Source organism: Elephas maximus, chromosome 25, assembly GCF_024166365.1.
Source record: "Elephas maximus indicus isolate mEleMax1 chromosome 25, mEleMax1 primary haplotype, whole genome shotgun sequence".
In the NCBI taxonomy this organism is placed as follows: Eukaryota; Metazoa; Chordata; class Mammalia; order Proboscidea; family Elephantidae; genus Elephas; species Elephas maximus.
Window position 1 is genome coordinate 68,552,550 of NC_064843.1, and position 23,894 is coordinate 68,576,443.

Here is a 23,894-nt window from a genome sequence, read left to right on the forward strand (position 1 = left end):
AAAAACTTGAAGGAAAAAACTGCCTGCCAAGAATCATATATCCAGCAAACCTGTCTCTTAAATATGAAAGTGAAATTAAGACGTTTCCAGATAAACAGATAAACAGAAGTTTAGAGAATTCGTAAAAACCAAACCAAAACTACAAGAAATACTAAAGGGAGTTCTTTGATTAGAAAATCAATAATATCAGGTATCAACCCAAGACTAGAACACTGGGCAGAGCAATCAGAAGTCAGCCCAGACAGGGAAAACAAGAAAAAAATGCTCAAAACCGGGTAAATGCAATGTTGTTATGTAAAAGAAGACAACATTAAAACAATAAAGAGGGACTAAGAAATGTAGTCATAGATCTTCCACATGGAGAGGAAAATACAGGGATACAAAGAAATAAAAGTTAGGTTTAAATTTAGAAATATAGGTGTAAATAATAAGGTAACCACAAAGGAGACCAACTATCCTATACATCAAGTTAAAATACAAGAAAAAAATAAAGACTCAGAAGAAGCAAAAACAACAACAACGAAACTGAGTAATGGACAATATATAATCTACTCAGCACATAAAATTAAGTGGGAAAAATAAACTATCAACAACACCCAAAAAAAAGACATCAAAATGATAGCACTAAATTCATACCTATCCATAATTATGGTGAATGTAAATGGACTAAATGCAAAATAAGGAGACACACAGTGGCAGAATGGATTAAAAAACATGATTTGTCTGTATGCTGCCTACAAGAGACACACCTTAGACTTAGAGACACAAACAAACTAAAACTCAAAGGATGGAAAAAATATATCAAGCAAACAACAACCAAAAAGAGCAGGAGTGGCAATATTAATTTCTAACAAAATAGACTTTAAAGTTAAATCCATCATAAAGGATAAGGAAGGACACTATAAAATGATTAAAGGGACAATATGCCAAGAGGATATAACCATATTAAATATTTATGCACCCAATGACAGGGCTGCAAGATACATAAAACAAACTCTATCAGCATTGAAAAGTGAGATAGACAGGTCTACAATAATAGTAGAAGACTTCAACACACCACTTTCAGTGAAGGACAGGACATCCAGAAAGAAGCTCAAAAAGACACGGAAGATCTAAATGCCACAATCAACCAACTTGACCTCGTAGACATATACAGAACACTTCACCCAACAGCAACCAAGTAGACTTTCTTTTCTAGTGCACATGGAACATTCTCTAGAATAGACCACATATTAGGTCATAAAGCAAGCCTTAATCAACAAAAGAAAAAGCAGGGAAAAGAAATCAAACACTTAGAAACTAAACAATACTCTGTTCACAAAAGACAGGATTATAGAAGACATTAAGGATGGAATAAAGAAATTCATAGAATCCAATGAGAACGAAAACACTTCCTATCAGAACCTTTGGGACACAGTGAAAGCAGTGCTCAGACGTCAATTTATATTAATAAATGCACATATCCAAAAAGAAGAAAGGGCCAAAATCAAAGAATTATCCCTACAGCTTGAACAAATAGAGCAACAAAGGGAAACCCTCAGGCACCAGAAGAAAACAAATAATAAAAATTAGAGCAGAACTAAATGAAACAGAAAACAGAAAAACAATTGAATGAATTAACAGGACCAAAAGCTGGTTCTTCAAAAAAGCCAACAAAATTGATAAAACATTGGCCAAACTGGCAAAAGAAAAACAGGAGAGGAAGCAAATAACCCAAACAAGAAATGAGATGGGCGATATTACAACAGACCAACTAAAATTAAAAGAATCATGTCAGATTACTATGAAAAATTGTATTCTAACAAATTTGAAAACATAGAAGAAATGGATGATTTCCTAGAAACAAACACACTACCTACCTAAACTGAAACAAACAGAAGTAGGACAACTAAATAGACCCATAACAAAAGAAGAGACTGAAAAGGTAATAAAAAATCTCCCAACAACAAAAAAAAGCCCTGGCCCTGATGGCTTCACTAGAGTTCTACCAAACTTTCAGAGAAGGGTTAACACTACTACTACTAAAGGTATTTCAGAGCATAGAAAAGGATGGAATACTGAACTCATTCTATGAAGCCACTATATCCCTAATACCAAAACCAGGTAAAGACAACACAAAAAAAGAAAATTGCAGACCTATATCCCTCATGAACTTAGATGCAAAAATCCTCAACCAAATTCCAGTCAACAGAATTCAACAACATATCAAAAAAAAAATTCACCATGACCAAGGGGGATTCATACTAGGTATGCAGGGATGGTTCGGCATTAGAAAAACAATTAATGTAATTCATCACATAAATAAACAAAAGAATCACATGATTTTATCAATTGATGCAGAAAAGGCATTTGACAAAGTTCAACACCCATTCATGATAAAAACTCTCAGCAAAATAAGAATAGAAGAAAAATTCCTCAACATAATAAAGGTCATTTATACAAAGCCAACAGTCATCATCACCCGAAATGGAGAGAGCCTGAAAACATTCCCCTTGAGATCGAGAACCAGACAAGGATGCCCTTTATCACCGCTCTTATTCAACATTGTGTTGGAGGTCCTAGCCAGAGGAATTAGGCAAGATAAAGAAAAAAAGGGCATCCAGATTGGCAAGGAAGAAATAAAATTATCTCCATTTGCAGATGACATGATCTTATACACAGAAAACCGTAAGGAATCCTCAAGAAAACTACTGAAACTAATAGAAGAGTACAGCAGAGGATCAGGATACAAGATAAACATACAAAAACCAGTTGGATTCCTCTACACCAACAAAAAGAACATTGAAGACGAAATCACCAAATCAATAGCATTTACAGTAGCCCCCAAGAAGAAAAAATACTTTGGACAAATCTTAACAGAGATAGATGTAAAAGACTTATATAAAGAAAACTACAATATACTTCTTCAAGAAGCCAAGAGACCTACATAAGTGGAAAAACATACCTTGCTCATGGATAAGAAGAACTAACATCATAAAAATGTCTATTCTACCAAAAGTCATCTATACATTTAATGCAATTCTGATCCAAATTCCAACGACATTCTTTAATGAGATGGAGAAACAAATCACCAACTTCATATGGAAGGGAAAGAGGCCTCAGATAAGTAAAGCATTACTGAAAAAGAAGAACAAAGTGGGAGGCCTTACTCTACCTGATTTTAGAACCTATTATACTGCCACAGTAGTCTAAACAGCCTGGTACTGGTACAACAACAGATACATAGACCAATGGAACAGAATTGAGAATCCAGACATAAATCTATCCACATATGAGCAGCTGATACTTGACAAAGGCCCCAAAACAGTTAAATGGGGGAAAAGACAGTCTTTTTAACAAATGGTGCTGGCATAACTGGATATCCATCTGCAAAAAAATGAAACAAGACTCATACCTCACTCCATGCACAAAAACGAACTCAAAATGGATCAAAGACCTAAATATAAAACCTAAAATGATAAAGATCATAGAAAAAAATATAGGGACAATGTTAGGAGCCCTAATGCATGGCATAAACAGTATACAAAACATTATAAAGAACGCAGAAGAAAAACTAGGTAACCGGGAGCTCCTAAAAATCAAACACCTATGCTCATCCAAAGACTTAATCAAAAGAGTAAAAAGACTACCTACAAACTGGGAAAAAGTTTTTAGCTATGACATTTCCGATCATCGCCTGATCTCTAAAATCTACATGATACTGCGAAAACTCAACTGCAAAAAGACAAATAACCCAATTAAAAAACGGGCAAAAATACGAACAGACACTTCACTAAAGAAGACATTCAGGTAGCTAACAGATACACGAGGAAATGCTCACGATTATTAGCCATTAGAGAAATGCAAATTAAAACTACAATGAGATTCCATCTCACTCCAATAAGGCTGGCATTAATCTAAAAAACAGAAAACAATAAATGCTGGAGAGGCTGTGGAGGGATTGGAACACTTATACACTGCTGCTGGGAATGTAAAATGGTGCAACCACTTTGGAAATCGATTTGGCTCTTCCTTAAAAAATGAGAAATAGAAACTACCATATGATCCAGCAATCCCACTCTTGGAATATATCCTAGAGAAATAAGAGCCTTTACACAAACAGATACATGCACACCCATGTTCACTGCAACACTGTTTACAACAGCAAAAAGATGGAAGCAACCAAGGTGCCCATCAACTGATGAATAGATAAATATGGTATATTCACACAATGGGATACTACGCATTGATAAAGAACAGTGATGAATCCGTGAAACATTTTATAACATGGAGGAATCTGGAGGGCATTATGCTGAGTGAAATTAGTCCCTCGCAAAATTAGAAATGTTGTATAAGACCACTATTATAAGAACTCAAGAAATAGTTTAAACAGAGAGGAAAATATTCTTTGATAGTTACGAGAGGGGGGAGGGAGGGATAGTAGAAGAGGGGTATCCACTAATTAGATGGTAGATAAGAACTACTTTAGGTGACGAGAAAGACAACACACAATACAGGAGAGGTCAGCACAACTGAACTAAACAAAAAGCAAAGAAGTTTCTGGGATAAACTGAATGCTTCGAAATCCAGCATAGCAGGGGCAGGGGTTTGGAGGCCATGGTTTCAGGGGACATCTAAGTCAACTGGCATAATAAAATCTATTAAGAAAACTTTCTGCATTCCACCTTGGAGGGAGGTGTCTGGGGTCTTAAATGCTAGCAAGCAGCCATTTAAGATGCATCAATTGGTCTCGACCCACCTGGATCAAAGGAGAATGAAGAACACCAAGGACACAAGGCGATTAGGAGCCCAAGAGACAGAAAGGGCCACATGAACCAGCGACTACATCATCCTAGACCAGAAGAACTAGATGGTGCCCGGCCACAACCGATGACTGCCCTGACAGGGAACACAACAGAGAACCCCTGAGGGAGCAGGAGAGCAGTGGGATGCAGACCCCAAATTCTCATAAAAAGACCAGACTTAATGGTCTGACTGAGACTAGAAGGACCCCAGTGGTCATGGACCCCAGACCTTCTGTTGGCCCAGGACAAGAACCATTCCCAAAGCCAACTCTTCAGACAGGGATTGAAGTGGACAATGGGTTGGAGAGGGATGCTGGTGAGGACTGAGCTTCTTGGATCAGGTGGACACTTGAGACTATGTTGGCATCTACTGCCTGGAGGGGAGATGAGAGGGTAGAGGGGATTAGAAGCCAGTGAAATGGACACAAAAAGAGAGTAGAGGGATGGATCGGGCTGTCTTATTAGGGAGAAAGCAACTGGGGGTATGTAGCAAGGTATATATAAGTTTTCGCGTGAGAGACTGACTTGATTTGTAAACTTTCACTTAATGCACAATTAAAAAAAAAAAATTCCAATACATCATTAAGATCAATTCAAAAAAAAAAAAAAAGTGAAAAGATCAGATGCTGTCAGAGAAGAGGGAAGGTGGTAAACCAGGACATCTGATCACTGAAGCCGTCTACAGAGTAGCCATCAGGGGTTTAAGCATGTGAAACGTAGGGTAAATGGGACATTTTCTATGGGCCCATGATCCAGTGTTCCCTTCCTCTAATTTTTTTTCTCTTTTTCTTGTAGGTGTACAAATACGTCTTTTTAGGCATCAAAAGGAAGAGGGAGAACGAATTTCTAGTTGTTTCTAGTAGGACAATACAGAAGGGTTGGTATTTCTTCTTAGGTTCCAATCCTTCTGTATCGTTCCACTAGGAAACAGCTATGAATTCTTTTATTCATTTCTTGGTTCAGTTTTTAGAATACACTCAAAAGCTGAATCATAGGAAGGAATGATTAAACATAATGGAAGCTCAGTCACACCTACTTGGTAATGACAACCCACAGCCTAGCCAATGCACCACAGTGATCAGTGCTGAGGAAAGGCTTCCTCCAAAAGCCTGTGCCCACAATGGATGCTGGTGCACATCAATCGGTTGGGTTATGGGAGCCACCAAGGACTTCGTACATGTGGTTTCCGTTGAAGATTTTATTTGCCTTCTTTCAAAAGCACAAGAAGAGAAAACCGTGTAGGTTCTCTGCCTTACCTAATTTAATGTATTAAGTCATTTGGTCTAACAACTGCTTGGGTCCAGGCAGCAACAACTCTTAACAGTCTTTTTTCATATTTTTCTAAAATGTGCCTATAGCCACTCAAGCATATAAAAAATGCAGGCATATTATCACCCCAGAAAGGTAGCAACGATTTAATATCCTACTCATGGCCATGCACCTAGCTTTCGTTCTCAGAACACCGTATCTTGCAGACGGTGCCACCACAACACAAGCAGATGTGCCATCCTTCATCCACAGCTGAGCAGCATTCCGATGCTGGATGCACTGTGACCAATCTCAGTATCCCCATGGGGGCCGTCAAGTTGTCACGCTAAGGCTATCGAGGTCCAGGACCACACCTTATGGTCTACTTGCGACGCAGACAGAACCTTGGTGGTGCTGAGACCAAAAGGGCCGCTGACTGCTGCTTCTCAAGTGGGACGAGGCTGCGTCCAGCCTGGGTACATTGGAACCAGCCCAGGAGCCCTGAGCCGAAAGCAAGGACTTCTGGTTGGGCCTAATGACATGCCTGCTGGCTGGTCCACACTGGTGCTCACGGACCACGGCTGTGGCTCGGCTACAAGCATCTGACCTCTGTGGATGCAGAGGCCTGAGCTGTGACTTTACAACTATAACAGTGGCATGCTGACCACTCCTGGAAGAGAGGTTGACCTGGGACAGCACCCGTACTCTCCCAGGAAATTATGTTCGTGGCCGACACACTGCTGACAACCCAGCTCCTGGAGCTTTTGAAGTGCCAAGCATGAGGCCATGGTCTTACCTTGTGCTTCAAATAACTCACTCTGAGGCTCTCTGGCACTGTCAGCTTCTTCATCTGACTTGAAACTCTGTAGAAAAATGTTAAAAGGATATAAATCCCCTGGAGAATATTTAAGGAGTATGAAGAAAAAACAGATCGGTATTTGTTGGGTGAGACAGGAGTGGCTGTGGAAGAGAACCAACAGCTTGGTGCCAAAGGCAAGACAGTCTAGATTCAAATCTGAAGAGTGAAAACCTCAGATCCTAAAGAGCCTCTCTCCGCCTTTGGCAAGGAAGCTGCAGGACGCCAAGCAGACACAGCCGGCAGCACCGGCAGCTCCGAGTGTGGCTGCAGGGGCCACGCTGTGAGGCTCGGGCACGAGCACGTGTTTGCACTCCTTGAAAATGGAGACTCCTTGCACGTCTTATTTCGCACACTTAGGGTTCCTCAATGTCACCCAAAGATCATCAGTACTTCAAATTAAAAACAATGTATTATCTGAGTGCAAAAAAAAAAAAAAAAACCTCTACAGGTGCTGGCTCCAGACCCTGATGACTGAACTTCAGTTAACATTTCCTGTCACAATCTTGAAAACAAGCCTTGCAACATCATGGTCTCTCAGCATTCTGCCCTTTACCAACAGTATCAGCTCGGCAAACAGGCAGGAGGGTGGAGTGGGCCTCTCTGTCCCTGTGAAGAGCTCCACAAATGGCACAGTGCTCAGCAAGTACCCAGCACACCTAGCCAACGGTCTTGGCCGGCTCACACCCAGGAGAGGAGATGGGGACATCAAGAAACACGTGACTTAAGTCTGTCTCATGCTTCAGTGACCGAGTCAGCAGCCACAAAGTTAAAGTTTGCCATTGACCAGGTGTTCTGATTTCCCAAGGCTGACTTTGGAATAAATACCTGGTTGACCAAGACTCCAAATTTAAAAAGCGAAGAAGAAAGCAAATGTCCTGGATTTATGGTGTTGCCCTGGTGTAGCACACCCCCAGAGAAGAGACTCTAGGACTGGAATACATGCACAAGCGTTGAAAACACAGACAAATCAATTTGGGTCCCAGAGCCATATTATTAAAGGTAAGTTTCTGATGTGGTCTCATCTTTCAGAGGTTGACATTACAGAAAGCAGGAGCCAGGAACACTCTGGAATCCTTGAAAGTGGATCTAACAAGTCCACAATTAACATGGAAGGTGTGACCTGGCACCATGGATATGCTTCTTGACACGGAGTACAGTGAGGGCCTGGCTGTTAGCCGGCCACCCAAGATGCCTGAAGCCAATAATTTAGTGAACTGGTGGTGGCGGGGACGGAGTTTAACCTAACCCCCAAGGCCACGGGGAGGTATTAGGCACTTACTTGCAAAGTATTGTGTGTGGGTCTCAGTATATTCTAATTATTCAAGATAGGGGGACTATGGGCTTGGTACATCCAAGCTCTGAACTTGAGGCGGCAATCAGAAACGACTCTTCCTCTTTATAGCCTTGGCAAGTTAATAATTCACTCCTATAAAGCCATAAAAGCAGTTTTGTTGCAGTACTAGGACAGGTTGTGGTGAGCAGGGGGGAGGGGCCGGAAACAAAAGATGTTTATAAAAATTGTGCACTGTCCCAATGTCTGAAGGAGAATGCTCTGTGGGCAGAGCCACATGGGAGACAATGAGGCCCAGAGACCATTTAAAATGAGATCTCATTCCCCAGCGTGAGCCCAAACGTCTGGCAACTTAAAACTCCAGACAATGGGTATCTCCCTCCTCACACCCTTTCGTGTGATGAGTGCAGTGACTAACTGAGAGACTACCTACCGGATACTGGGCACCCAGGGTAGGAATGAAAAGTCCGACCCACCTCCACACTTTGCAGAGAGGTGGCGTGGCAGAGCTGGCTGCTAAGGCTGGCCTGTGCTTGCTGGTCTGCTGAGTGTCCGTCCTCAGTCCCGCACGTGTACAGCTCGGGCCGGGTCCGACGACCATACCACTTAGAGCCATTCACATACTTTGGCACGACAGCCTGTGAGACAGCTAAAAAAGAAAATGAGGAACTTGACGGGGGAACCCCTTAAATCAGCCCTCTGAGTCACACAGGCACAGACTGGACGCACAGTATTCTCTCACGGATGCACACTGTTAAACAACAGAAGACGTCAAGAAGAGAAGGAGAAACTGCTCCTCCCGGTGACCTACGACCTGGGCCGGGGGCTGAGAATGTTGGCGAGAATGGGCCATTTACTGCAGCCCCAAGCACTGTCTGAAGTTTTCCAAGCCCATTTTGATTGTGGAAACCCTGGTGGCATAGTGGTTAAGTGCTACAGCTGCTAACCAAAGGATCAGCAGTTCAAATCCGCCAGGCGCTCCTTGGAAACTCTATGGGGCAGTTCTACTCTGTCCTATATGGAATCAACTCGATGGCACTGGGTTTGTTTTTTGGTGTTATTTTGTTTGTGTTTATAATAAAAGACTAACACAAAACGTAGTTTTTTATGCAAAGAGAAAGCCCTCCAATAGTCTCACAGTATATGGCTTTAGAGACTAGAGATTGTCTCCCATGCCCACTGTCAAGGATTATGCCCCCCAAAAATGTGTTTATCAATTTGGTTAGGCCAAGATTCCCAGTATTGTGTGGTTGTCCTCCATTTTGTGATTGTAATTTTATGTTGAGAGGATTAGGGTGGGATTGTAGCACCTCCCTAATCTAAGGGAAAGGGAGTTTCCCTGGGGTGTGGCCTGCACCACCTTTTATCCCTCAAGAGATAAAAGGAGAGGGAAGTAAGCAGAGAGCAGGGGACCTCATAACCACCAAGAAAGCAGCACCAGGAACAGAGCACGTCCTTTGGACCCAAGGTCCCTGTGCCTGAGAAGCTCCTCGACCAGAGGAAGATTGAGGACAAGGACCTTCCTCCAGAGCCGACAGAGACAGAGAAAGCCTCCCTCTGAAGCTGACACCCTGAATTTGGACTTGTAACCTACTGGACTGTGAGAAAAAAAATTTCTCTTTGTTAAAGCCATCCCCTTGTGGTAGTTCTGTTAGGGTAGCACCAGATGACCAAGATACCCACATGTCCCAGGATCACACCTCAACTGATGAAGGAGACCTGGTGGGTGCGACCTGTGGGCGTAGGGCCAAGGCAAAGCTGGGCAGGTGCTTTCAAAGCTCAGCAGCACGTCTGGCAAGTCTGGAGCAAAGACAGGCCCTTAACAGTCCCTCTCCACTTCGTTCTGGCCACCTGACTTCTCTACATCTGCTGTGACCTCTAGGCCAGAGAAGAAACCGATGCTGACCCAATGCCAAATTCTCATAAAAGTGGAAAGTGGGGAGGGCAGAAACAAGAAACTGAGGACAGCGTGGCCCACAACCCAGCCCTGACAGGGAGGGAACAACCAGAATGGAGCCAGTCTGAGAGAAGGTGGCAGGGAATCCCGCAAGGTAGGGCCAGGCCAGAAAACCAAAGGAACATCTCATTGCGGAGACGCCTTATGTCTCACCCCAACAGAAGTCGTGGCCCCTGAGGACCCCTCACCTATTTCTTATAGCCACTGACCTTGGGGCCACTCAGAGGACGAAGCTGGTTGAAGCCAGCCAACTAGGAAAACAGTGATACCATGGCAGAGACAGCAAAATGGGGCTAGAGGCAAGGTTCAGCGAGGAAGGTGCTGAGTTCCACTTTAGATGTGTGAATGTGGAAAGCTAGTGTGACATTTAAGGCATCTGACAGTTTGTGGGGTGGAGACACAAGCCCAGGGCATTGTAAATAGTTGGGCTGGGCTATCAGGCATAAACAGGAAATGGCCCAGAAAACAGAAGAAAAAAGTTTCAATGTCAACAGACCCCTTGAAGGAAGGACAGGCCACCATGAGGAGGGAGTGAGAAAACAGGTCTGGCTCCCCGAGAAGGGGCGCAATCTGGGTATGTGTGGGCGGGGAAGTAGAGTCCCCGGGTGGTGCAAGTTGTTTATGCACTCCGTGGCTTATCGACAAGCTGGCAGTTCAAGTTCACCCGGAGGCGCCTTGGAAGAAAGGCCTGGTGACTACTTATAAAAAAAATCAGCCATTGAAAACCCTGTGGGCACGGTTCCACTGTGACACACACGGGGTCACCTTAAGTCGGAATCCACTTGACAGCAACTGGTTTATTCACTTGAGGAAGCACCTCAGGGTGCTGTAGGAAGAGTGACATCCTCGTCAGGTAGGAAGTAGGAACCAGGTGGCAGAATCGCAGAGGTGAATTCTGCGCCCAGTCCTGGAATCATCAGACCCGCCATGGAGACAAACCGCGGGCCTCCGTCCGCCTGGGGCCCAGCACCTGTGGAGCCAGCAGCCCGCCTGCCGCCCAGGTCTCTCCCTTCTACTTCCCTCCTCGGTTTACCCTGCCTGTCAAAGCTCCCACCCCCACCCTTGATTCTGGCACCACAATACCATCGCTTCATAGCTGCTGCCACTCAGAACTTTCCTTGGAACAATGAGCTGCCCAGAAAAAACAGTGCTTTTTTCATATTTCCCAACATTCTCATAAAAACAGCCCAGAAGCATATCACCTCCATCCAACAGGAAGAAATGTCACTACAGAAAAGGCAGGAAGAACAAGAGTGGAAGATGAGCGAGCAGGTGCAGGTGAACGAGGCAGCTCCCTCGTATGCAGCATCGTAAGGCCCCCACACTCTCAGGGTTGGAAGGACCATCAGCCACCAGGTCAAGCATCTTTTCGAGTGCGAGCAGGTACCTGTCCCCATGCCACACACCCCACAGGGCACTCAGAGCACAGGCAATTGTGCCTCTGACACTGGGACACCTGGTTTGGTTTCTTGGTGTGTGTATTTACACCCTCTTCTCACTTATTGACATGGTTAGGTTCCAAAGACCAGGTCTTCATGCAAAATGGGACATTACGTGAAAACGGAGTGTCATGGATTGAACTGTGTCCCCCCAAAATGTGTGTCAACTTGGCTAGGCTGTGATTTCCAGTATTGCGTGACTGTCCACTAATTTGTCGTCTGACATGATTTTCCTGTGTGTTGTAAATCCTACCTCTACGATGTTAATTAGCAGGATTAAAAGCAGTTATGTTAATGAGGCATGACTCAATCTCTAAGTTTAGGTTGTGTCTTAAGTCAATCTCTTTTGGGATATAAAAGACAGAGGTGAGCAGAGAGACGGGGGACCTCATACCACCAAGCAAGTAGTGCCAGGAACACAGCATATGCTTTGGACCCAGGGTCCCTGTGCTTAGACGCTCCAAGACCAGGGGAAGATTGAAGACAAGGACCTTCCTCCAGAGCTGACGTAGATAGAAGGCCTTCCCCTGGAGCTGGCACCCTGAATTGGACCTCTAGCCTCCTAAACTGTGAGAAAAAAGATTTGTTTGTTAAAGCCATCCACTTGTGGTATTTCTGTTATAGCAGCACTAGGTAACTAAGACATGGAATGTCCATGTCTTCCATTTCAAAAAGTTATACAGGTCCAAACTGTAAGTGGGACAGCAGCCTCCCAAGAACCCTGAGAGGCTGAAAATATAGGTGGGTGCTATATGTCCCACTGGTCAGGTTAATATGCAGAACAGTCAGATAGATTTTTTCACTATTGTCATAAATGTGAAATGTCAGATAATGAGATAGCCGATAACTGAAGAGGTGTATTTATAGGAAAAGACTAACCAAGGGTAAAAATTAAAATATATTTACATTCTGTGTTTAATAATGGACTTTAATGAAAGTAATAAAATGGCAGAGAATCAGGGCTGTTCTTCAAAATTCAGAGCATCTGGTCACACAGTAAAAGTAATCCCTGGAGTATGAAAAGGACATTTTTCTGAGCCTGGGGGTAAGTGGTGGGAAGGATCAGCAATTCGATTGGAAATCAGGAAGAGGAGAATACCACCGATGGAGCAGATGAGGCGAGACAAGGCTCTGAAGTAGTGTGGAAGGCCGGGACACAGGGGAGGAGGAATGAAAGCACAGGCAGCCCAGTGGGCGACAGGGTGGGTGGCTCAGACAGACAGGACGAATGAGCCACAAGTCGGGAAACAGAAAGAACGGTCCTTTAAAGCAATGCTGTTGCTGTTGTTAGCTGCTGTCAAGTCAGCTCCGACTCATGGCAACCCGACATACGACAGTACAAAACCTTGCCCAGTCCTGCGTGACCTTCATGATTGTTGGTATGTTCGAACTCCACTGCTGTGGCCACCGGGTATTCTGAGTGCCTGCCATACTAAAAAACCAAAACACCCGTTGCCATCGAACTGACTCCGACTCATAGTGACCCTACAGGACAGGGTAGAAGTGCCCCATAGAGTTTCCAAGGAGTGCCTGGTGGATTCAAATTGTCATCCTTTGGGTTAGCAGCTGTAGCACTTGACCACCACGCCACCAGAGTTTCCCCTTCCATCTTAACCCACTGCCGTCGAGTCGATTCTGACTCATAGCGACACTATAGGACAGAGTAGAACTGCCCAGTAGAGTTTCCACGGAGCGCCTGGTGGATTCAAACTGCCGACCTCTTGGGTAGCAGCCATAGCACTTAACCACTACACCACCAGCGTTTCCATCTTAGGGGCCTCATATCCCAGCACTATATCAGACAATATTCTGTTGTGATCCACAAGGCTTTTTTATTTTTATTTTTATTGTGCTTTAAGTGAAAGTTTACAAATTAAGTCAGAATTTTTTTTTTCTCATACAAAAATTTATATACACCTTGCTATAAACTCCTAGTTGTTCTCCCCCTAATGAGACAGCACACTCCTTCCCTCCATTCTCTATTTTCATGTCCATTTGGCCAGCTTCTGACCCCCTCTGCCTTCTCATCTCCCCTCCAGACAGGAGCTGCCCACATGGTCTCATGTGTCTACTTGATCCGAGATGATCACTTTTCACCAGTATCATTTTCTATCCCATAGTCCAGTCCAGTCCCTGTCTGAAGAGTTGGCTTTGGGAATGGTTCTAGTCTTGGGCTAACAGAAGTCTGGGGACCATGACCTCCCGGGTCCTTCTAGTCTCAGTCAGACCATTAAGTCTGGTCTTTTTACGAGAATTTGGAGTCTGCATCCCACTGCTCTCCTGCTCCCTTAGGGGTTCTCTGTTGTGTTCCCTGTCAGGGCAGTCATCAGTTATAGCTGGGCACCATCTAGTTCTTCTGCTTTCAGGCTGATGTAGTCTCTGGGCTCATAATTACCTTGTGTCTTTGGTGTTCCTCATTCTCCTTTGCTCCAGGTGGGTTGAGACCAATTGATGCATCTTAGATGGCCACTTGCTAGTGTTTAAGACCCCATATGCCACTCTCCAAAGTGGGATGCAGAATGTTTTCTTAATAGATTTTATTATGCCAATTGACTTAGATGTCCTGTGAAACCATGGTCCCGAAACCCCTGCCCCTGCTACGCTGGCCTTCAACGTGTTCAGTTTTATTCAGGAAACTTCTTTGCTTTTCATTTAGTCCAGTTGTGCTAACCTCTCCTGTATTGCGTGTTTTCTTTCCCTTCACATAAAATAGCTCTTATCTACTATCTAATTAGTGATAAACCCCTCTCCCTTCCTCCCTCCCCACTCTTGTAACCATCAAAGAATATTTTCTTCTCTATTTAAACTATTTTTCGAGTTCTTATAATAGTGGTCTTATACAATATTTGTCCTTTTGCAACTGACTAATTTCACTCAGCATAATGCCTTCCAGATTCCTCCATGTTATGAAATGTTTCACAGATTCATCATTGTTTTTTCTCAATGCGTAGTACTCCACTGTGTGAATATACCATAATTTATTTATCCATTCATTCATTGATGGGCACCTTGGTTGCTTCCACCTTTTTGCTATTGTAAACAGTGCTGCAATGAACATGGGTGTGCATGTATCTGTTTTATTTCTTATTTCTTTCTTATTTCTCTAGGATATATTCCAAGGAGTGGGATTGCTGGATTGTATGGTTGTTCTATTTCTAGCCTTTTAAGGAAGCGCCAAATCAATTTCCAAAGTGGTTGTACCATTTTACATTCCCACCAGCAGTGTAGAAGTGTTCCAGTCTCTCCACAACCTCTCCAACATCCAGAAGGCTTTTGCTGGCTAATTTTCAGAAGTAGATCATTAGGCCTTTCTTTCTAACCTGTTTTAGTCTCGAAGCTCTGCTGAAACCTGTCCAGCACAGGTGACCCTGATGGTGGTTGAGATACCGGTAGGATTGCCTACAGCAATACCACAGTACAAGGAACAGACCAATGGGTTGCAGTTTAAAGCAGCAGCCTGGGTTTACCAGATTCTTAGCAAATCCCAGTGGCTGTAGGACCACCAGTACTCAGAATTACGGCCAAGTCGATTCAAACAGTGTGATCTGCACCTTTTTGGATGGGTGCTTGGAGACGGACACAGAGAAGAGCTCTGTCCACCAGCACGAGGGGTGGTGTTTCGGCAGTGCATGCCAGCCTTTTAATTAAGGGAAGCTTTGAAATTCTATTCCAAAAGAAAAGGGAAAAAACAAACAGCTGGAATCAATGAGCAAAAGCAGGAGTCCTCAAATAGCTTCTTGTTTTTCTGGAGGAACTGAGGCCACGTCCCACAGATCAACACTGTCTTAGGCTAGAAGCGCGGCAGGACTTCCACACGCTTTAGCAAGGAGAGGAGAACATACGCTGTCAATGGTAGTAGGCAGTCACCATCTTAAGGCACGTTCATATTCGTGGTCACACAATCGTATTTCAAAATTCTGTGAGTTAGAAAAGGCAAGTGCCTTCTTTGCATCTTAAAAAGGAATAGTCTGAGAGGAAGCAATTAATGCCTCACCAAGGGACATGCAGACCTCAAGCCTTCCCGCACCACCCCACGGTGCTTTTCACTATACCCAGGTATCTCTGCAACCAACAAGAAGAGGTGGGAAAAGCCAATATGAGCACCCATTGGAAGGACAGGGTTCCAGCAATGGTGCCTGTACAGGAGCCCAGGGCTGAACGCTGGGAAACCTGGACCCAAATCCTGGCCACCATGGACTAGTTGTGGGTTCCTGAAAAAATTCCTTCATACCTCTGGGCCTCAGTTTCCTTTTCTGAATAGCGTGTATAATAATGCCTCAGGATTTCTATGAGGGTTAACGGGAATACACGTAAGATGTATGTAAAGCTCGTTGCCTGGCACACAGAAGACACTCTGTGAGTTCTCTTCTTTTTTCTTTCCTCTGCCCCAGGCGCTTAGCAACACTGCCATCCCACAGTCTGTATCTCCTTTCACCCTGGGCTCTTCCTGCCTCTGTCCCGTGCTAACCAATACTATCTCCTACCTGTTTACACACATCTGCCTCCATTCACGAGCGAGCTTCCCCACAGCCATTTCATCCATCCTCATCAGATATGCCCTGTTTGGGGTTACTAAGCATGTCAGGTGACTGCCACCCCTTAACTTGAGCCCAGTGGAGCAGTCACAACCAGTAAGTACTTTAGTCATGATCTTCCAACTCTCGTCCCACACCATCTGCACACCCCTGACCTGACACTCTCCGTACTTGTTCATCCCTTCACAACTCTTCCACTGAGCCTGCTGCTGCTCCCCCTCCATCTCCTGACCTGAACCAGTGCCCAGCGGCTTCCCCCGCTCCTCAGGACGCTTCCCGCCTTGGGAATGCTGCTTCTGCTTATATAGGTTCTCCTTATCCCACCGGCCCCATTACTGTGACAAGATTCTAATAAGGCATACGAGCATAGAACAGCATCATTTTCTGAGAGAAAACATACACGTAGGTCTGTCCATGGCCTGGTGGTAATCTTACCTGCTTTGCCGACCTCAGGGGGCTATGACAAGAACACCTTAAACCTGCAATGCACTTTTAATTCTTAAAATCTTTTTCCCCCACGTTCATTTGCTCATTTTACCTTGTCAACAACACTACACTGTAAGTATAACCCATGTTATTGACACTACTTTACAAATAAAGAAATGAAAGAAGAAAAAAATCCAAGGCCATGTGGCTTGGTGGTGATAGCAAGTAAGGTTTTCAATGTAGTTTTCATAACTGCTACAATCCTTCAATTAGAATATTATACTCCAAAAAGTAACAAATAATGAAAAGAAACTAAACAGGAGATCTGCTTGCCTGGTTCCAAAGAACTATCTTCTTCACCAGAGGGTCCATGGCTGGGATTTGATGACAACACCGCCACAAAACCGTCCTTAAATTCCTGGAAGTTCACCTGAGTGAATTTAAGTAGAGAGGTCAATGTTACTTTCAAGGGCTCACACGTTTAATAGCCTTTTAATTTATTCACAGATGGGAACATCGAATTATTATCCTTTTCACTGAGAATATCCATTTCATTTTTTCAAACACTTAATTATTAAGATTTTTATAAAATAGAAGAGCATAATAAGGAAAGTAAGAGTGAATCATAGTCCCTCCCACCACCAAATACATACTATCAACAATTTTTAAAAAGCAAATCAAGAAACATAATTAGAAAACGAACAGTGCAGAAGAGCGATCTGATGGCCATGAAGCAACGTATATAAAGAAAACACCCACAGCATTACCCTGGGAAATGGAACACTGCAAGTATCGCAGAAGGACCCTGCCACGTTTCCCTCCCTGATTCGATCTCCTAGCTACTACTCTAACTTTTATCATAATAATTTCCTTGCTTTTCTATACTTCATTTGTATGCATCCCTAAACAATATAGTTTAGTTTTGTCTTTTTTTGAATTTTATCTAAATGGAATCATATGTGTATATTCTTTTATGTTTTGCTTCTCTGGCTCAGTATCACTTCTGCAAAATCCACCTAAGTTGCTGTGCGTAGGTGTAATGCACCCACTTTCTCTGTTATATAGTATTCCATTGCATAACTGTACAATGACATATTCAATCTTCTGCTGATGGGCATTTAAATTGTTTCTGGTTTTTAGCTACTAAAACAATTTGCTTTGAACACTGTTGCACTTGTATCCTTAAGGTGTTTCTCCAGACTATATACCTAAGAATCTAACTGCTGGGGCTTAGGCTAAGCATTTATATCCTCTTGGTGAACTGAACCAGTTATCATTACGAAATCATGACTCTCTTTACTAACGCTTTTTACCTCAAAGTTCATTTTCTCTTTTATCAAAGAAAAACCACACCACCCCCGGACACCCTTCCTAACTCAGAACTGAAGCCACTCCCGAAGTCTACCCTTCAACCAAAGATTACCCAGGCCTATAAAACAAACAACAACGCACATGAGGAATGTGCTTCTTAGTTCAGACGAGTATACGAGACCAAATGGGTAACACATGCTCAAAGGCAAAGAAGAAAAAGCAGGAAGGGAAAGGAAAACCAGATGAACGGACGCAGGGAACCTAGGGAGTAAAGAGAAAGGAGGAGAGTGAAAACACATTGTGAGGATTGCAACCAATGTCACAAAACAATTTATGTATAAATTTTTGAATGAGAAACTAATTTGTGCTGTAAACTTTCGCCTAAAGCACGATTTAAAAAAAAAAAAAAAAAAAGCAAATTAGAGACGTTAAGCACAAATGGGGGAAGACAGATGCCACATGAAGATCACTGAAGAACTGAGGGACGCCACGAGACGCGGTTCCCCAGAGCCAACAGAGAGCCTTCCTCTAGTGCTGGTGGCCTGAATTTGGACTTTCAGCCTCCTAAATTGTGAGAAAACAAATTCCTGTTCTTTAAAGCCACCGACTAGTGTTATTTCTGTAATAGCAGCACTAGAAAACTAAGACAGGGTCTCTGCAAATGTAATTAGTTACGTTAACATGAGATCCCATTGGAGTAGGGTGGTCTCTAATCCAATACGACTAGTGTCCATATAAGCAGGGAAGAGATGCAGAGACAGACACAGAGGGAGGTGGTCATGTGACGACAGCGGCATAGGTTAGAGTGATGCTGTCACAAGTCAAGGAACGCCTGGGGCAGCCAGAAGCTGGGGGAGACAAGAAACGATCCTCCCTAGAGCCTTCAGAGAGAGCGTGGCTCTGCTGACACCCCGAATTCAGGCTTCTGACCTCCAGAATATGAGACAATAAGTTTCTGTTGTTTAAAAAAAAGCCCTACACCAGCCTTCTTTTCATTAGTATTTACATGATATATACATTTTTTTAAACCAAACTTTTAACTTTTTTATATCTTTGTTTTAGATGTGTCTCATAAACAGTACATAATTGGATTTTTTCAATCTTGACAATCTTTGTCTTTAAACATTTAGTCTATTCACATTTAATGTAATTACAGATCTATTTGGATTTAAAACTACCATTTTATTTTGTGCTTTCTATTTGACCTGCTTGTTTTCTTTCCTACCTTTAGGTCTGCTGATTATTTTTAATGATTCCATTTTTCCTTTAATTTAGAATTTATACAGTCTATTTCCATTCTCTTACTGTTAGCTAGGAATTACAACACACATCCTTAGTCTATCAGAATTTACTATTAATACACTCACCCTCTTCCAGGACAACACGAAGTCTCTGCAACAATTTACCTCCACTTGCCACATGCTTGACTTCAATGCCTCTGGTGTCATACATTTTAATTCTACACGTTTTAAACCACTATCAGATACTTTTTGTCTTATATGGTCAATGTTCATTTAGAATTATCCACATATTTACCACTTTAGTTTTCATTTCTTGTATTTCTGACTTCAATCTGGGATAACGTTACTTCTATTTAAAGTAAATTCTTTAGAATTTCCTTTCTCTTGAGTGTCCTGGTGCTAAATTCTTTTAGCTCATCTGAGATGTCTTTATTTTACATTTATTTGTAATAGATAATTTTGTGTGGTATGGAATTCCGGGTGGCAGTTATTTTCTTCCAGGCCAATTAAAGATATCCCACTGTCTCGGCTTTCACTGTATCTGAGATGCCAGCTGTCAAGCTAACGATGGCTCATTTGCAGGATATGATTTTTTCTCTGGCTATTTTTTTTCTCTTTATGAAGTTTTACAGAGCAAATTAGTTTCTCATAAAACAATACGCATATTATTTTGTGACATTGGTTGCCAATCCCATGACATGTCAACACTCCTCCCTTCTCGACCTTCGTTCCCCATTAACAGCTCTCCTGTCCCCTCCCACCTTCTCGTCCTCACCCTGGGCTGTGTGTCCGTTTAGTCTCATTTTGTTTTATGGGGCTGTCTAATCTTTGGCTCAAGGGTGAACCTCAGGAGCGGCTTCATCACTGAGTTAAAGGAGTGTCCAGGGGCCATAATCTTATGGTTTCTCCAGCCTCTTAAGTCTAGTCTTTTTTTTTTGCGAGTCAGAATTTTGTTCTACATTTTTTCTCCAGCTCTGTCCTGGACCCTCTATTGTGTTCCCTTTCGGAGCAGTTGGTAGTGGTGGCTGGGCACCATCTAGTTGTGCTGGACTCAGTCTGGTGGAGGCTTTGGTGGTTGTGGTCCATGACATTTTTTTTTAATTATCGAACTTTTCATTTTCAGATACAATTTTTAATGCAGTTAAAAGAAAATACAGACCATGTATACCCATCTCTGGCTGCTTTTAAGACACTGTATCTTTATTTTTCTGCAGTTTCACAATAATATAGCCAAAAGTGGATTTCTTTTTATATAGTCTGCTTGAAATTCCATGGATATTTGTAATCCCAAGAATGATGTCTCATTTGTTCTGAAATAATTTCAACTACTATCTTGCCACATAATGCCTCTTCCGCATTCACTCTCTTCTGTCTGGCACTCCAGCTGAAGGGGTGTTAAACCTTCTCACTCTTTACTTTCACTTCTTTTTATATCTTCATGCTGCAATCTGGGTGATTCCTGTTTATGAATTCTCTCTTCAGGTGTAACTGATATGCTGTTAAACACTTCCATTTAATTTTTAATTTTGGTCACCATACTTTTCTTTTCTGTAACTTTTATTTGATTCTTTGTTCAGATTTGCTAAATCACCTTTTAGAGTTCCCTCTTCCCTGCAGATATTGTCAAGCTTGTCTTTTATCTCTATTAACACAGTAACCATAGTTGTCTTAAATTTTGTGTCTGATAATTCCAACATTACACATCTTTGTGGGTCTGCTTCTGTTACAAGTTGTCTTTGCTGTTCTTGCTCACCCTGTCTCGTTTGTGTGTACAGCGATCTTTGAGTGTGTCTAGTCTCGTTTGTGTGTACAGCGATCTTTGAGTGTGTCTAGTCTCGTTTGTGTGTACAGCGATCTTTGAGTGTGTCCAGTTAACTTTCAATGTATGCTGGTGTCAGAGAGAAACTGATAGATATCTTTCTTAGATTTTGGGGTTTTCTTACCCATGAAACCAAATTCTCACTTTAAAGAAATCCCTGACCAAAATTAATCTGACAGCCCCATTTCTGTCACCCAAAGTTGCAAATCCTTTCTTTCCTGCTCAAAGCCAGGCTCACTAAACTTGAATTTCAAAAGATACGACTGGGTGGAGAGGCAAGGACTATCCAGTAAACTGATATCCTCTGATCTCAGGGCAGGGTTCAATCAGTCATGTTAAGATCAGCCAATGGTTGATCTTCTATATTTCTTTTCTTTATAAGCCCCGTTGTAATTAGCTTCTTTGAGCCACCTCCTTTTTCCAAAATGGTCTCCCTATATGCATACAGAATAACTGTTCAAAATAAACCTACGTTCAAGTTTCAGCGAGTACTGATTACTTTTAATACTGGTCATTGTATTTGATTACTACTCAGGAATACTTTCAAGCCCAGGATAATGGCACTTTCCTTAAGAGAAGGCTGTTTGCTTTTGCCATGTACCTGAGGGTACTAGCCATGCAAGAGCATCTTAATCTAAGTGCAGGGTTTGAGGCTCTCTAGACCAGTGATGAGACACAAACGCAGTCTGACAAAAACCACACGGCCGATTTACTTGCAGTTTACCCTTGCCCTATAGGTGTTACCTTTTATGATTTAACCTTAAATTTGGGACTGGTAAGTCAAAAATGAGTCCATGATCTACATATAAGAATAAAATTATAAAACTCTTAGGAGAAAACAGAGGGATAAAATTTCAAGACCTTGTTTTTGACAATGAATTCTTAGATGACACAAAAAGCACACGCAACAAAACAAAAAGTAGATAAACTTAGAATTCACCAAAAGTTTTGTATATCCTTTATCAAAAGAGGGAATGGACAACGTACAGAACGGCACAAAATATTTGGGACCCACACGTCTGATGAGGTTTTAATATCCAGAATACACAAAGAACTCCTACAAATCAAGTGGGTACATATGTACGATGGAATACTACTCAGCCGGCAGAAGAAATGAAGTCTTGACACATTCTACAATATGGATGGGGCCTGATCATGCTGGGCAATCACAAAGGGACAAATGCTGTATGACCTCACTCACATAAGACAAGAAAAGACAACCGTATAGAGACGAGAGTTTATCAGTCATTACCAGGGGCAGGAGGGACAGAGGAAAGGGGGTAGAATAATTGTACTGATTAAGAGTAAGCCTGCAGAGCCGGTTAATGTAATTGCTGAATGTAAGCTGTACACTAGTAAAAAGTTGACCTGGCAAAAGTTGTGTGATATATTTACAACAATGGCAAATAAATAAGAAGAGTAGCTGCTCAGGCCATTTACGTACAACCAAAAAACTCTTGGGATTTGGTTCCTTGGTTTGGAGTTTTAGGGTAGTGGTTTCATGGGACATCCCAGTTAAGGGCCCTAATAACATATTTAGTGCTTCTGTTCTACCTCCTAGTTCACTGCGTAGCATCTGGGGTCTTTAAAGCTTGCAGGTGGCCATCCAAGGCACAATAATTTGTCTCTACTCATCTGGAGCAAGAGAGGGAGGAGAGTCAGGAATAGGAGAAGGACAGGGAATGTGTGGCTAATTGTCTCCATGAACAACTGCCTCCTTTGCCATGAGACCAGAAGAGCTGGATGGTGCCTGGCTAACATTGCTGAACATTTTAATCAAGATTCCATAGAATAATCCTGATCAAAAGGGGGGAAATGCAGAACAGAGTTTCCAATTTTCATTGAATTCAGACTTTCTAGAGCCATGGAGGCCGGATGGACCCCTAAAACTACTGCCCTGAAAGAATCTTTAAAATTTAAACCAAAAATATCCCTTGAAGTTTTCTTAAAGTCAAACAATAGTTTCGCATAACTAGTAATACGTCTGCCTTGAGCATTATGCTCTTTTAAGAACCATCTATATGGGATCAAAGTGACAACAGCAACTCGAAAGATTAGATAGGAACTGTAATGGGGTAGTGATAATGTCAGACCTTGTTTAACTTCAGGGAGTGCAAACCAGCACCAGCATCAGTCCAAAGCTGATTCCTATGGGGTGGAGGCCCGACATACCTCCACTCTTCAACCTTTTTTTTTTTTTTTAAACCAATTTTGACACCAGCTGTCCTCCCCACGGCACTCTCTACTTCTGCACTGGGTTAAATAATTTGTTGCAATGCCCACACAGAACTCACGCACTGTACTCACAGTTATATGGTTTATTAGGGAAGTAACATGGGATCAGGATTAACCTGGAAGTACCAGGAATAGCTCAGGATTCAGGTCTCAAATCAGGACAGCTTCCTCTCGGCTGCTGCTACCGGGCCCCTGCTTGTGCCTGGCCTCTGCTCTGCTCGGGCAAGTGTTACGGTTTTTTAGCCCCACCAAGTGCCTGAAAACCCTGATGGCATGGTGGTTAGGAGCTACGGCCACTAACCAAAAGGTCAGCAGTTTGAATCCACCAGGTGCTCTTTGGAAACTCTATGTGGCAGTTCTACTCTGTCCTATAGGGTTACTATAAGTCGGAATCGACTATACAGCAATGGGGTTTAAAAAGTGCCTGGAGGCACCGCACTCTGCCAGCAAGCCTCCTACGTGAAGGACTTCAACTCTCTCCTCTGTGGGTTGGTAAGCCTCTTTAGCTCCGCAGACAAGTGCCCAAGGCACCCCACTCCGCCAGCGAGCCTCCTGCCCTGAAGGTGCTCCGCTCTCCTGCTCTTTGGGTCGGCAAGCCCACGGTAGCTGCCTCACTCTGTGGGCCGGAAATTCCACCACGCAGTCTCACACCCGTCTCCAGGTTCTGCCGCTGCCACTCCAGTGTTACAGCTCTGTCTCCCGGGTCTAGGACGTTCTCAGCGCAAAGACCCCAGGTCCAAAGGACACAT

General features: G+C 43.0%; 1 protein-coding gene across 5 annotated transcripts in view; it reads right to left on the minus strand.

Annotated features, from left to right (window-relative positions):
* The window catches only part of NINL (ninein like), a 238,932-nt gene that overhangs the window by 111,573 nt on the left and 103,465 nt on the right, over positions 1-23,894 (minus strand). For all 5 annotated transcript variants that reach the window (XM_049869354.1, XM_049869353.1, XM_049869352.1 and 2 more), the window contains exons 4-6: positions 16,873-16,969; positions 8,659-8,831; positions 6,829-6,895 (exon numbers count right to left, since the gene is read on the minus strand). In XM_049869354.1, the coding sequence (XP_049725311.1) occupies positions 6,829-6,895; positions 8,659-8,831; positions 16,873-16,969 (337 nt within the window). The remainder of the gene's footprint in view (positions 1-6,828; positions 6,896-8,658; positions 8,832-16,872; positions 16,970-23,894) is intronic.